Source organism: Oryx dammah, unplaced genomic scaffold (assembly GCF_014754425.2).
Source record: "Oryx dammah isolate SB20612 unplaced genomic scaffold, SCBI_Odam_1.1 HiC_scaffold_23, whole genome shotgun sequence".
Taxonomy (NCBI): Eukaryota; Metazoa; Chordata; class Mammalia; order Artiodactyla; family Bovidae; genus Oryx; species Oryx dammah.
This window is the reverse complement of record NW_024070207.1, coordinates 11,739,942-11,755,040: the sequence shown is the minus strand read 5'-3', so window position 1 is coordinate 11,755,040 and position 15,099 is coordinate 11,739,942. Positions and strand designations below refer to the sequence as shown.

The window sequence follows — 15,099 nt, the reverse complement described above, 5'->3', positions numbered from 1 at the left end:
CTCCTTGCAGTCCAAGGGACTCTCAAGAGTCTTCTCCAACACCACAGTTCAAACGCATCAATTCTTCAGCGCTCAGCCTTCTTCACAGTCCAACTCTCACATCCATACATGACCACAGGGAAAACTATAGCCTTGACTAGATGGACCTTAGTCGGCAAAGTAATGTCTCTACTTTTGAATATGCTGTCTAGGTTGCTCATAACTTTTCTTCCAAGGAGTAAGCGTCTTTTAATTTCATGGCTGCAATCACCATCTGCAGTGATTTTGGAGCCCCCAAAAATAAAGTCTGACACTGTTTCCACTGTTTCTCCATCTATTTCCCATGGAGTGATGGGACCGGATGCCATGATCTTCGTTTTCAGAACGTTGAGCTTTAAGCCAACTTTTTCACTCTCCTCTTTCACTTTCATCAAGAGGCTTTTTAGTTCCTCTTCACTTTCTGCCATAAGGGTGGTGTCATCTGCATATCTGAGGTTATTGATATTTCTCCCAGCAATCTTGATTCCAGCTTGTGTTTCTTCCAGTCCAGTGTTTCTCATGATGTACTCTGCATATAAGTTAAACAAGCAGGATCTTGACGTACTCCTTTTCCTATTTGGAACCAGTCTGTTGTTCCATGTCCAGTTCTAACTGTTGCTTCCTGGCCTGCATACAGATTTCTCAAGAGGCAGGTTAGGTGGTCAGGTATCCCATCTCATTCAGAATTTTCCACAGTTTATTGTGATCCACACAGTCAAAGGCTTTGGCATAGTCAATAAAGCAGAAATAGATGCTTTTCTGGAACTCTCTTGCTATTTTAATGATCCAGTGGATGTTGGCAATTTGATTTCTGGTTCCTCTGCCTTTTCTAAAACTAGCTTGAACATCAGGAAGTCTTTGGCATAGTCAATAAAGCAGAAATAGATGTTTTTCTGGAACTCTCTTGCTTTTTTTGATGATCCAGCGGATGTTGGCAATTTGATCTCTGGTTCCTCTGCCTTTTCTAAAACCAACTTGAACATCAGGAAGTTCACGGTTCACATCTTGTTGAAGCCTGGCTTGGAGAATTTTGAGCATTACTTTACTAGCATGTGAGATGAGTGCAATTGTGCGGTAGTTTGAGCATTCTTTGGCATTGCCTTTCTTTGGAATTGGGATGAAAACTGACCTTTTCCAGTCCTGTGGCCACTGCTGAGTTTTCCAAATTTGCTGGCATATTGAGTGCAGCACTTTCACAGCATCGTCTTTCTGGATTTGAAATAGCTCAACTGGAATGCGATCACCTCCACTAGCTTTGTTCATAGTGATGCTTTCTAAGGCCCACTTCACATTGCAGGATGTCTGGCTCTAGATGAGTGATCACACCATCGTGATTATCTTGGTCATGAAGATCTTTTTTGTACAGTTCTTCTGTGTATTCTTGCCACCTCTTCTTAATATTGTCTGCTTCTGTTAGGTCCACACCATTTTTGTCCTTTATTGTGCCCATCTTTGCATGAAATGTTCCCTTGATATCTCTAATTTTCTTGACGAGATCTCTAGTCTTTCCCATTCTGTTCTTTTCCTCTATTTCTTTGCATTGATCGCTGAAGAAGGCTTTCTTATCTCCCCTTGCTATTCTTTGGAACTCTGCATTCAGATACTTATATCATCTTTCCTTATCTCCTTGGCTTTTTGCTTCTCTTCTTTTCACAGCTATTTGTAAGGCTTCCTCACACAGCCATTTTGGTTTTTTGCATTTCTTTTTCTTGGGGATGGTCTTGATCCCTGTCTCCTGTACAATGTCACGAACCTAATTCCATAGTTCATCAGGCACTCTATCAGATCTAGGCCCAAATCATAACAAGAGCTTCCTGATTCCAATCTTTCCTCTATTTTGTTCCCATACTGTATTTTATTAAAATATTTATTTACTTATTTATTTTTGGCTGCACTAGGTCTTCATTGCTGGGCGTGGGCTTTCTCTAGGTGCAACGAGCAGGAGCTAGTCTGTTGAGGTGTGCAGGTTTCTCATTGCACTGGCTTCCCTTCTTGCAGAGCACAGGCTCTACAGTGCAAGGGCTTCAGTAGTTGTGGTTCTCAGGCTCTAGAGCACAGGCTCAGTAGTTGTGGCACACAGCTTTAGTTGCTCCAAGGCATGTGGGGTCTTCCCAGACCAGGGACTGAACCCATGTCCCCTGCATTGGCAGGAGGATTATTAGCCAGTGAACCACCAGGGAAGCCCCCATACTGCTTTTTAACTCATCTTCCTTCAAGACCAACTTCATTATTACTTCTTCTATTTAGAAATGTTATTGGCCTACTTCTTTATATCATATAACAGCTCTGGTTCATTTGTAAAGCTTTTAAATCCCTAGCACTGATTTTCTGTTTTAATTATATAGGTCTTCTTAATCTCATCCTGTGTTGTTTGTTTTTTTTTCCCTTCTGCCTATGGTTTTATTATTCTCTTTGTGTAAATGCCTCTTCCTTTTCCCCATGCTGCCATTCTTAGAGACTAACATGTGAAACTTAACCCAGCCACTTAAGCAACATGAAGTATTCTCAGAGTTTATGTTCTTTTCTTTTTAAAACCATGGCAAGGTACAGAAAAAAGGACACACTTCAATTTATTGCGTATCACCTATGTGCCAGCCATGTTACCTCATGTAATCTCTCAACAGTCCTTTGAGATGGATGATAGAAACCATAACTTACTGAAGACTCTGAGGCTCAAAGAAGGGAACTAACCTCTACAAGATCACACAGCTAGTAAGCAGTGGGGCTGGGATTTGAACTCTGGGATCTTTTACTTCTCTCCAGAAAAAGAAAATGGCCAAAGGACCATTAATTGCCTGTTTTTTACCACCCACCCCCCAACAACGATGTAAACAGAATTAAAGGGACAAATTAAAATGCTTAGCATGTAGTCTGGCACTTAACAGATATTTGCTAAAGATTTAGATGAATTTTTTCCTTATGTTTTGAGAGTATAGATATTTTGAAAGTTCCTTTCTCTACCTAGTTAATCAAAGTAGTTTTAAGTAGGGGAGCCCTTTCATCTGATAAGGAGTACCTCATTTTGTTTTAGGAACCCCAGGAGGATCTTTAACATAGTAATGTTGTGATTTGAAGTTTTTCAAAGGGGAAATAGCAAAATGTTTTATTGATGTTAAAAATGGAAAAAGATGGTCTTTGTGCGTGCATTCAGCAGTCATTCTTAATACTGTCTATTACACTGACATTTGGGCTAAGGGTGAACCATTCAAGCAGTGTCAGTCAAAGAGATTTTGAAGGAAGTCATAGATTGTTGGATGTCACTTATGTACTTGGATTCATCAATGACTATCAAAGTAAAAATGTAGTTTTTAAGGGGGAATAGCTAATTTAGATAACTTCATTGTAAACATGATCACCTTGCAGAGTGATTCACTCCCTTTTTGTGGCTTCATACATCTCTTCTATGCAATTGACTCCACAGTGCCTGTCCCCTAGTAGTTCTCTAAGCTTTAATCTTGCAGCTTCAATTTGTTGCTAGGTATTTCCATTGATGACTTGTCATCTCAAACATGCATTTGTTGTTTGTTATGTTATATAATTATATGTTTGTGCTACTGTGTTATCTTTCCAAGTAGAATATAAAACTCTTGTGTAAGGACCATGACTTAGACTCCTTTGGATTCCGTGTACCTGTTACAGTGCCATGGATACATATTAACAACATATTTTAAATTATTTTAGTTGTCTTGAGGTTATTAATACAGTCATGAGGACAAGGGCTATGATTTATTTGTCTTTGTTTTGGCAGTATGTCTACCCCAGTGTTTGGCAAAGAGCCAGATAGTGGCAGATGACTCAGGTTTCTTGAGATAGAGACTAGTGCTCCTTATTCATTATGCTGTTTGGGCCCTAGCCTGCATTCACATGAATTTAAAACCTTAATGATGAGTGATTCTTAAGTTAGCATTTTAATAAGCTTCAATTGTGATTTTAAGCTTTTGGAATTGAATAACTGACTGTATATATGATGTTGCTGCTTTGTGTAAAATTAAGAGTGGATCAGAGTTAATGTCTCCTGATTCAGTATTTGTCATTAGTCTTTTATTAAAGTAATTTTTAGTCAATATGAAACATGGCATTTAAACTCTTGCTTTTAATTTTTCTTTCCCTACCTTCTCCTTATTTTTATAAAGTTACCTGGCAGTGACATTGCCAGCGGGAGTGATGTACTTTCTGATGTCATACCCAGTATTCCAAGTTCACCTTGCCTGCTTCCTAAAAAGAAAAACAAGCACCGGAATTTAGATGAACTTCCTTGGAGTGCAATGACAAACGATGAACAGGTAGAGATCTTGACATTCTTAATTAAAAGTATATATGTGGAGAATATGTGAAGTTTCATTTATTGTCTAACTTAAAGCTACTGGATTAATGTGGTTTGCTTAGTAAATATTAATTTGAGCTCTAATTGTTTTTCAGGGGAAAATAAGTGTTTCTGATACTTAAACATATTATAAGTTGCACACTGAAAGATCAGAGGTTTTGGCATTCATCTTATTTATTATAATTTTTCATCATATAGGTGGAATATATTGAGTATCTGAGTCGTAAAGTCAGTACTGAGATGGGTCTTCGGGAACAACTTGATATTATTAAAATAATTGATCCTTCTGCTCAAATCTCCCCTACTGACAGTGAGTTTATTATTGAACTTAACTGTCTCACAGATGAAAAACTGAAGCAGGTATGTAAAGAAAATACAGATTCTAAAGCTATTAAAAATACCATTGTTTTATAACATGTATACTTGATGCAGTTTAGTTCAGTAGCTCAGCTGTGTCTGACTCTTTGCGACCCCATGGACTGCAGCACACCAGGCTCCCTGTCCACTGCCAACTCCCGGAGTTTACTCAAACTCATGTCCGTTGAGTCGGCGATGCCAACCAACCATCTCATCCTCTGTTGTCCCCTTCTCCTCCTGCCTTCAATCTTGCCCAGCATCAAGGTCTTTTCCAATGAGTCAGTTCTTCACATCAGGTGGCCAAAGTATTGGAGCTTCAGCATCAGTCCTTCCAGTGAATATTCAGGACTGATTTTCTTTAGGATGGACTGGTTTGATCTCCTTGCAGTCCAAGGGACTCTCAAGAGTCTTCTCCAACACCACAGTTCAAAAGCATCAGTTCTTCGGTGCTCAGCTTTCTTTATAGTCCAACTCTCACATCCATACATGACTACTGGAAAAACCATAGCTTTGACGTGATGGACCTTTGTTGACAAAGTAATGTCTCTGCTTTTTATACTTGAATAGTCATATATGACTTGAATAGTCGTATATAAATATATAGATAATTAAGGTCAAAATCACTGCTGTGAAATGTAATATTAGAACGTGTGGTTTTAAGAGGTCTTATGTACATTTCATGTGACCATACCTTTCTGGGATCATTTGGCTCTAGAACCTACTTTCTAGTTATATAGGTTTTGAAATTTGACTTCACAATTTAAGGAGTTGTTAGGCTAAGGTATAGATTTATTTTAACTCATCTTACAAAAGACCAGTGGACAGAATCAAAATATTATTGAGAGCTATACTTGAGTGAACATTTTAATTTTTTGTGTTTGTTATCATTTATGAAAAATTTCTCTCAGTGTTTCTCTCAACAGACTATATAATTTTTTACATTCCAGCCCATTTTTCACTAGTATGGTAAATTGATGCCTTGGATTTGAAGACAGGTATTATGGGCCCCTACCTAAGATCTAGGAAACACTCTAATATAATCAGCAGCATAGTTAAGTGGCAACCTTTTAAATTTATTTATTTATTTATTTTTTAAATTTATTTTTTATTTTACTTTACAATTCTGTATTGGTTTTGCCATACATTGACATGAATCCACCACGGGTGTACATGCGTTCCCAAACATGAATCCCCCTCCCACCCCCCTCCCCACAACATCTCTCTGGGTCATCCCCGTGTACCAGCCCCAAGCGTGCCATATCCTGCATTGGACATAGACTGGCAATTCGATTCTTACATGATATTATACATGTTTCAATGCCATTCTCCCAAATCATCTCACCCTCTCCCTCTCCCACTGAGTCCAAAAGTCCGCTATACACATCTCTGTCTTTTTTGCTGTCCTGCATACAGGGTCATAATTGCCATCTTTCTAAATTCCATATATATGTGTTAGTATACTGTATTGGTGTTTTTCTTTCTGGCTTACTTCACTCTGTATAATCGGCTCCAGTTTCATCCATCTCATCAGAACTGATTCAAATGTATTCTTTTTAACGGCTGAGGAATACTCCATTGTGTATATGTACCACAGCTTTCTTATCCATTCATCTGCTGATGGACATCTAGGTTGTTTCCATGTCCTGGCTATTATAAACAGTGCTGCGATGAACATTGGGGTACATGTGTCTCTTTCAATTCTGGTTTCCTTGATGTGTATGCCCAACAGTGGGATTGCAACCTTTTTAAAAATGCCTACTCTTATCTATTTTATTGTTAGTTTCTGTTTCTAGTGTTATTTTCTTACACTCCTAAATTCTGGAAGCTAGTAGCTTATCATTTACTGATTATATTTTATATACTTAAAAAAATATAGCTTCATAACATTTATTCTAGAGTTTTGAACACCAGAATTTTCCTGGTACTTGTTTCTACATTTAGAGATTTCTTTTGTCTTTCTGGTCTACCTATATGCATCTGTAGCACTTTTGACAATCTTTAAGTACAATATTCTTCTTTTCTCCATTAATTTGAGGGCAGAACGTCAAGGTACAATACTAACCAGTTTTTGTCTGTCTGTTCCAAGGTCAGAAACTATATCAAGGAGCATAGCCCTCGCCTACGGCCCACAAGAGAGGCCTGGAAGAGAAGCAACTTTAGTTGTGCAAGCACCAGTGGAGTGAGCGGCGCCAGTGCCAGTGCCAGCAGCAGCAGTGCCAGCATGGTCAGTTCTGCAAGCAGCAGTGGGTCCAGTGTTGGAAACTCTGCTTCAAACTCCAGTGCCAACATGAGTCGAGCACACAGTGACAGCAACTTGTCTGCAAGTGCAGCAGAACGGATTCGGGATTCAAAAGTAAAACGTCTAATCAATACAAAACTTTACCTTTCAATATTAACATTAGCATTCCTTCATATACAGTTCTTGAAGAGTTAAAATTATCCTGCTCTATAGATGCCTGTGGGTTTTGATTTTAATTGAGCAAGCAGGAGTCTCTGCTGTTGAACAAAGCCCTCTACACTGAGTGCTTTGAAATGCTGTTTTGACCCACAGCCATATTACCTTCCATTTTATCTGATTTTTGTGTCTGTTTTAAGTAAGATAAATTGATGGAAATAATGAGTGAGTCTCAATATTGCAATACTGACTGCAACTTACTATTAAGCAGATCTCACTAGGTTGCTGATGTTGCTGTCTATTAGCTCCTAAAAATGTCCCGTATGTCTTGTATGTGTGTTAAATGTTTTATTAAAGTTTTAACCATGAATGTTTCTTTGTAGCTCTTTTTAAAATGTAATAATGCTTTCTCTAATTTCTGACTACTCTTTTCACAGTTGAAAAAACTCTGTATAGTATTTTTGGATGCATAAAAAATAGAAAGTTTAAATGTATGTAGAATAGTTCTGTGATGCTTAGTGGGAAAGTTGGGTTCCTTGCAGTGGTGACAGTGTGGAGCCAACTTACAGATGATAAGGATATCTCTATAACTCTTGGGAACCCAGTGGTGACTTTTCCTGGAAAGTGATTCTTTACTTGGTTCTTAACCAAAGTAGCAGAAACATAGCCAGCTTTGTTGGTTGCCAAGGGTTTCCTCTGTGTATGTGGTCATTCTTTTTTGGCATCGTTCACCAGTGGCAAGAAATAGAGTACCCACTGGGTTTCTAATGGGCTTAAAAGATGGCATTTGCTTAATATGAAAAAGACATGGTTCTTTCCCAGCCATTGTAAAATTGCTAATGCTTTTGGATAAAAGGCACCTTCAAAGAATAAGCATTAGAGATTTTGACAGTGTTCTCTACATTTTATTCATTATTGTTCACTGCATGTTTCCTCTGCACTGACACCAGTGTACATTAATTTAATATAAAAAAGCCTTATAAATGATTAGTTATCCATAACTAGTCAAATGATCAAGTTTCAAACCTTCCTAATCAGAAGATTTCCTAGTCAAATACCATAAATATAGAATCTTGAAAAATTGTTTTCATGTCTAAGCTAATGGCTCACTTACTAGAACCAGGATTGTACTGCAGAGGAATTTGAACATCTCTATTCAGAAAATATCGAATTTGATCCATACAGTACTTTGGGGTGGGTACGCCAGAACTGAACCTCACTGATTTAGAAATTTTTATTTTCACAGAAGCGATCCAAACAGCGGAAGTTACAACAGAAGGCCTTACGCAAGAGGCAGCTGAAAGAGCAGAGGCAGGCTCGGAAGGAGAGGCTCAGTGGGCTCTTCCTTAATGAAGAAGTGCTGTCCTTGAAAGTGACTGAGGAAGACCATGAGGCGGATGTAGATGTTTTGATGTAATAGGGCTGAATTTATCGGCATTGCTTCTAAGCGTTATTTTATCCTTATTTGTTTACATGCATCTTGACCAAACTTTTGGTTAGGGCTGTGCTGACGTACCGTTCATAATTTAGGTCCGTGGTTCTCAGCAGATGGTCCTCAGAGCAGTAGCTTCAGCATCACCTGAGAAGTTATTAGAAATGCATACTCTTGGGTCCCACCCCAGACCTAGTGAATCAGAAATGCTGGGGGAGGGGCATAGCATTGTGTTTCAACAGGTACTAGGTTATTCTGCCACACACTCTAGTTTTAAGAACCACTGATTTAGTAAATGTTTTGACTATTTAAACTTCGGAGTGGTTAACTGGGCTTTTTCAGACTAGTACTTTAACAGTTTAGGAAATTTCAAGGTACTGCTGACAGGTAATTTATTATGTCAGTATAGAATGTGTAGAGATCGTAATTCAGTTTCTTCGTAATGTTATGATTTCTTAGTTTTTCTAAAGGGCCATAGCATAATTCTCAATTCCTAGTGGACGTCTTTTTTTTGAGGTGGTAGGGATAGAATGTGGATTGCTGTTTACAATAGTGCCTTCATTAGGTTTATTTGTTTTCATTCATTTTAACTCAAATGTGTAAAAAATAGGCCCTAACATCTTTTGTTAGGTTTGTTTTTGTTTTTCACTTTATGTATACTCAGAATCCTTTCTGCAAGTGATGACTACTGAGAAAATAATATTACTAGTAGCTGAATTTTAGACTTAATGCTACATTGATTAATATTCAAATGGAAACATCCAGCAAGCAAAACAACCGATTCTACTTTTCACTGCTTTTTGAAATTTTAGGCTGTGAAACTGTCTTAAAGGCAAGAAACATCTCTGTCAAGTTCTTTCTGTAGGTTTTTTTATTTTCAGCACAGCTCTAATTTTTAAATATTTGGTGTAACAGCTTTATGGCATGTGAACAAGTTAATGTTCAAAATTAACTCAAGAAAACCCTTACAGTTCTGCTAAACTCTGTAAATCACTAGAAATACACTGAGCAGTGAGATATTAAAAAACCTTTGCTTCTTGGCTACTAATAGTACTCTAATTTTAAATGTGAAATCATTGAGTCTCTAAATGGTTTTGTGAAGAGTTTGTTACCATGAACATTATAAGTAGTATGATTCCTTTTATTTTCCCACACATCTTTAAACATTCACACGGGTTAAAGAAAATGGAAACTGATACTACTGACAATCAAGCTGCTTTCTGACTTTCATGATTTTCTTTTTATTGTGGAAACTTGGGAGGTAATCATGATTTTGTAGGATGAGTTGTCGATATTTTTTTAAACTCTAGAGTCAGAGGTTGATAGATTCCTACTTTTTTTGCACTGTATCATATCGAGTAATCCATTAAAAAGATTAACAACGTAGATCCTTAATTCTCAGCTGCGAATTCTTAATTCTCAGCATAACCTTTGCTTACAATCATATGTTTTGAAATTTTTACTTTATTTTGGTTCCTCAAAAGTTAAAGAATTGAAACTAAGGGAAAAATTGATATATTGCAGCTTTACTGAGGTCTGTGGTATGGTTGTAACATTTTGAAGACTACTAAATTCATACTTTAAAATTTTACTGAAATAACAGTATATATGTGTATATGGTTGTCAGTTGGAGTACTCCCTCTGACTTTCCTCTTACCCCCTCTTTAGTGCTTCTGACTAGCTTAGAGGGCCCAAAGAGAACTTGGGGATAAATCCCAGAATACTCTTGAAGAAGATTGAAAGGGTCCATCTTGTTGTGTTTTCCCTTCTAAATACAGAAAGAGTAAATAGAAGAGCAAATACAGCTGAATTCTCTGCCTGCTCTTAGCAAAAGCAAAATTCCTGGGAATGACTGCCTGTTCTCTTTAGTTACTCTTCAAGGAAGACAGGCCCCTTTTGGAGACCATAGAGCAGCATGTATCTGTTAAATACTTGGAAACAATTTACTTGACAGTGACCAGTAAAAGAAGATCCTAATAAGACCAATTCCTCTGCTCTCCCAATAATCACAGTCTTATTACCATAGATTTAACTTAAGTCACTGTTAAGCAAGTTTACCAAAGTGCCACGAATCCAATTTTTTTAAAGTTTATAAAGGTTTGAGTGTTTATAGTAAAGTACACCATGAAATGTGCAAATCTGGATGCACAGTCTTTATGGTATCATAAATTAGAGATAGCTCAGTAAGGTGGCTTGGAAGAGATTGAAATAAGGAACAGAAAAAAAATTTAAGCAATTTGTGTTTGCTTATGATTAAAGAGGGAGATTACAAAGTCCTTCTCTACCTACCCCCCCCAAATAAAACAGCAGAAAAAGACAAAAAATTTATTGTCTTTGTTAATGTGCTATACTTTTTTTTTTTTGGTCTTAATGCCTCATTTAGTTAATTCAGGTTTGAATTATTTCTTTCTTAGAATAAATAATAAATTTAGTCTGATCTCTCTCTAAGTTCAATTTAAAACAAATCCAACTCAATTTTTTTCTTTAAAAGTATAAACCTCAACTAAGCAATTAATAAAAATGTGAGACTTATTTGCTCCATTGTCAGTTCTCAACTGTAGAGAATTGACATTAGAGCAAATAAATCTTTCCCTTTAAAAATAAGCCTTGCTACACGAGGGCATGATTAAAAAATAAGACTTCTTAATTAAGGACATAATGAAGTCATATCACATTTATCCAGAACATTTTATTAGGGATCTTGTGTGTATGTCAATTATATTTCAACAAAACTGGGGAAAAGAGACCTTGTAAAAGTCTGTCAGTCCCTACCACAGGTTTTAAAAGTACAAACCTTGAGTTTAAACAAAATGACGTATTTTTTTCTACATTTTTGCAACTGAGTTTAACTGAGGCAATGTAGTATAATGTGTAGTGAAGTACAAAGGACTTTATACTGTTCTTCTGTCCCAAGAAGAACTTAGAGTAAAATAACTTTATTTTTTGAGACTTGTCTCATTTTTAGTTAAGTGGTGGCTCTTTTGTCCATTTTGTCAGTCCTTTGGGTTAACTAGATATTGCTGAATTAATGCCAGAAACTGATTTGAAATTTGATGACTCTGTGGATTGGATAGACATCTCATTTTATTTAGCTCTTAGAAGTGCTAAAACCCCTCATAAAGGAAAAATTTTAAGAAACTACTATATAAAGGTATCCAGATTCTGATAAGCTTTAAAAATTGTGAAATTTAGTAAATGTCTTCATATTTAAGCCAAAAATGTTAGTTCATGACAAATAGAAAAGTCTTGTTCCCAGGATTCTCTAGCATAGTCTTTTGTTTGTGGCTTACTCTTTTTTATAGCTTCCTGTGCCTTAAAGGTGAACTCTATACTTTTCGTCAACATTAGGCTTTTCCAAATTCAAAAGTAATCTAAATGTTGTAATTCATTTTATAAAATGCCCATGCTCTTGGATATCAGTAAGCAAAGGCATTATATCAAACTAATCAATGATAATAGAGTACATAACGAAAACCTTCAGATCTTAAGTTTCACTTATATAACTTGATTTTTGGCCCAGCTAGGTCATAGAACATTGAAGTCATCTAAAGTATAGTTTAATGTATTTGTTTATTTTTTCCCCTGATAAAACTCATAAAGCAGAATATTTTTTATTTTACTTATTTTATTTTTTGGCCTCACTGTGCAGCTGGCAGGATCTTCATTCCCTGACCAGGGATTGACACTAGGCCCTCGGCAGTGAAAGCATGGAGTTATAACCACTGAGCTTCCAGGGAATTCCCAAGAATATTTTTTAAAATTGAATTAACCCTGAAAAGATAATTTTCAAGGCAAAAGTACTTCAAAAGCAGAGATTATATAGCAAATTGATTTGTTTGTTAACTTTAGTGATTCTTGTATTCATTTATGTAATAGCGTAACATTCCTCTTCCTTTTAACTTCTTAACAGTTCTGTTTACAAGAAAAAATGTTTGCTTCAAACTGGGAAGGGGTTACTTAAAATCAGTTTATAGTTTGAGATGGTTGATAGGAAAATTTCCAGTTACAGTCAAATGATAGTATTGATGTTGTGCACACCGACATTCAATATGTCTAAACTTAGAGGTAAGTTTAATCCTTAAAAGGACTATTAGGTAGAAAATAAATATTTGTATACACATGTACTGTGATAACTTTGGATTCATTTTAAGTCTGACAAAGTAAGATAAGTTTTATCTTTACGATTAAATTATGCTAAGTGGTAGGAGGTATCTGAGAGAGATTTAGACCTAGGCATCCTTATCAGTGTAGTATCTGGAACATAGCTCCTTAGAAATGCTTAATTCTTATTTCTTTGGAAAATTCCAGAAGATTAGAAGGAACTCTACAAATTCTAAGTAACTGGCTATTATTAATAAGAGTAAGAAATCTACTATACTTCAATAAAATATTTTAAGACAAAAAAATAGGAAGTTGCATGGTATAGCTGAGTTGACTCACTAAAATTTTATTTACATATTTTTTCTAATATGAAAATTACTTGTTTTCAGCCCCCCTTCACAATTGTATTTTAAATTAAGGTTATTAATGTTTTAACCTAGATCACATAATGGTAAATTAATTTTTTTAATTTGATATCCATACTGAACTTGGAAAAACTGATTTGGGTCTTCTCTGATTTCAATAGGTATTGTTGGATTTCTTTGTTACATCTTTTGTGGTCAATGGAACCTGTGGAAATCTGTGTTCTTTTTTTGTGGTGAGGGATGGGGGTAGAAAAGAAGAGAGTAGTCTAATTATACATATGCAGAGAGTAGTCTAATTATACATATGCATTTTGACTATATAAAGGTAGTTGTAGAATTAATATGTATAAATGACAAGTTAACACTTACCTATTGTGAATTGTTCTAAGGAACAGTGGCCTGAAGCCATGGCTTGTTTTGTGGAGCTGCTTGCTCTTTAATAGTAGCTGACCAATTGGATTTAAGTTGAGACTTTGAGGTTAGGTTACCAAGCTGAGGCTTTTAGGAATGGAGCAGACCGTGTCTGTTCCTGTAGTGGATCAATTTAATTTCCTCTTTGAATACTCTAATTTAGATATATGTATTATCCATTCTAAATCTTTGTGTTGGGAGTTTTATAGAACTGTTTTCAAAAGCTATTAAGAATAAACACAAGTATATGTAAAACATTTCACAGATGGTTAAAAATTTCAATTTTTTTGTTTTAGTTTCAAAGGTTAGTTATGTAGCATCAATATCATAACCAAAGCAAGTAGGAAGTTGACTGGTTTGGAGAATCTTCAAGTAGTCTTAAATACTGTAATGTATCAGATTGTTAACCAGGATTTTTTTCCTGTATTTCTGCTAAATGTATTACTGTATTAATGCACTTTTGTATATATATATCTGTCTTCTGTACATTCTGTACTTACTTCAGTGTATATAAAAGCTGTTTTTCCTGAAGCTGTTAGGGAAAAACAGTAGCTGTAACACAAGTCACTTCTATTTTGAGTTTCCTCTTGTACTTGAAAGTAGTCATTCAGTAGTTAAATCTATATAGTATGTATGGTTGTAATTAAAATGGCAATGTGGCAGAGCTGTCTTTTGAAACTGATTATAAGAATGAAAAGTGTTTTGGTTATGAAAAATTGTAATATTTTAAAGTGTCTCTTTTGATGTACCATGGATTTTTACAAACCCACTGCTGCTTACTACTTTAATACTTCTGAATCTACTCCTTTTCATGTCCCATCCTAGAACATTTATCAACAGAGAAAAATTTCTCTCTTTTCTTTTGCTCAGTTTGGTTAAGGCTCCATAGCTTTTGTTTTGTGTAAGTCCCAATCAATTCCCCAGATGTCACTGGCAAATCTCTTTTCTCCTGGAAAGATCAGATTTCTAGAGACATTAGAATTCATAGTGAGTGAAAATTAGGTCTAATGTTGTTTACAAAAACCAGATCTATTTTCCTTCTAGAGTTTTCTTAAGTTATATAAAAGTAATGTCTGTGAGCAGTTTTATGTATTGGTACAGAAGCAGTTCAGCTTTTCAGCAGCAACTTTATCTCTTGCCACTAGAGGGAGATCTGTGGTTGCTCTCTCCTTTGGAAAATGTCTTGGCTGCTTTTCATTTGTTTTTAACTTCAGAGGTTGGAATTGACCTCATGCTCAAAATTCCTTTTGTGATATTAAATGCTTTGATTTGTTAGTCAAAGGTAAGTTAATTAAGCTTGTTTAATAAAGCCAATATTATTCATGCTTTTCTGTAATTTCAATTTTTAATAAATGTGAGTCAGATATTAAGTGAAATGTGTGTGTTTATCTGTGTGTATGTGTTTCTTAGGTTCTCTAAACCTGTATATACTGTTTATTTTGGTAACCCATAACCACAGGTAGCTATTTAAGTGAATGAAAATTAAAATTTAGCTTCTTGGTCCCATTAGCACCACTTCAAGAGTGCTGTAGCCATATATGGTGAAAGACTACTGCATTGGAAAATACAGGATATAGAACATTTCCATCATCACAGATCTGTTGGATAGTACAGATCTAGATCTTTGATGTTTTATGTAGTGACCACTATCATCATTTTACCAGTGAACAGTAATCATTGACTTAAAACTGCTGCC

General features: G+C 35.9%; 1 protein-coding gene across 1 annotated transcript in view; it reads left to right on the top strand.

Annotated features, from left to right (window-relative positions):
• FAM199X (family with sequence similarity 199, X-linked) overlaps positions 1–14,779 on the top strand; it is a 32,838-nt gene extending 18,059 nt beyond the window's left edge. The window contains exons 3-6 of the mRNA XM_040264982.1: positions 4,152–4,301; positions 4,541–4,702; positions 6,786–7,052; positions 8,341–14,779. Of these exons, the coding sequence (XP_040120916.1) occupies positions 4,152–4,301; positions 4,541–4,702; positions 6,786–7,052; positions 8,341–8,511 (750 nt within the window). The 3' untranslated portion in view covers positions 8,512–14,779. The remainder of the gene's footprint in view (positions 1–4,151; positions 4,302–4,540; positions 4,703–6,785; positions 7,053–8,340) is intronic.
• The last annotated feature ends 320 nt before the right edge of the window (positions 14,780–15,099 follow it).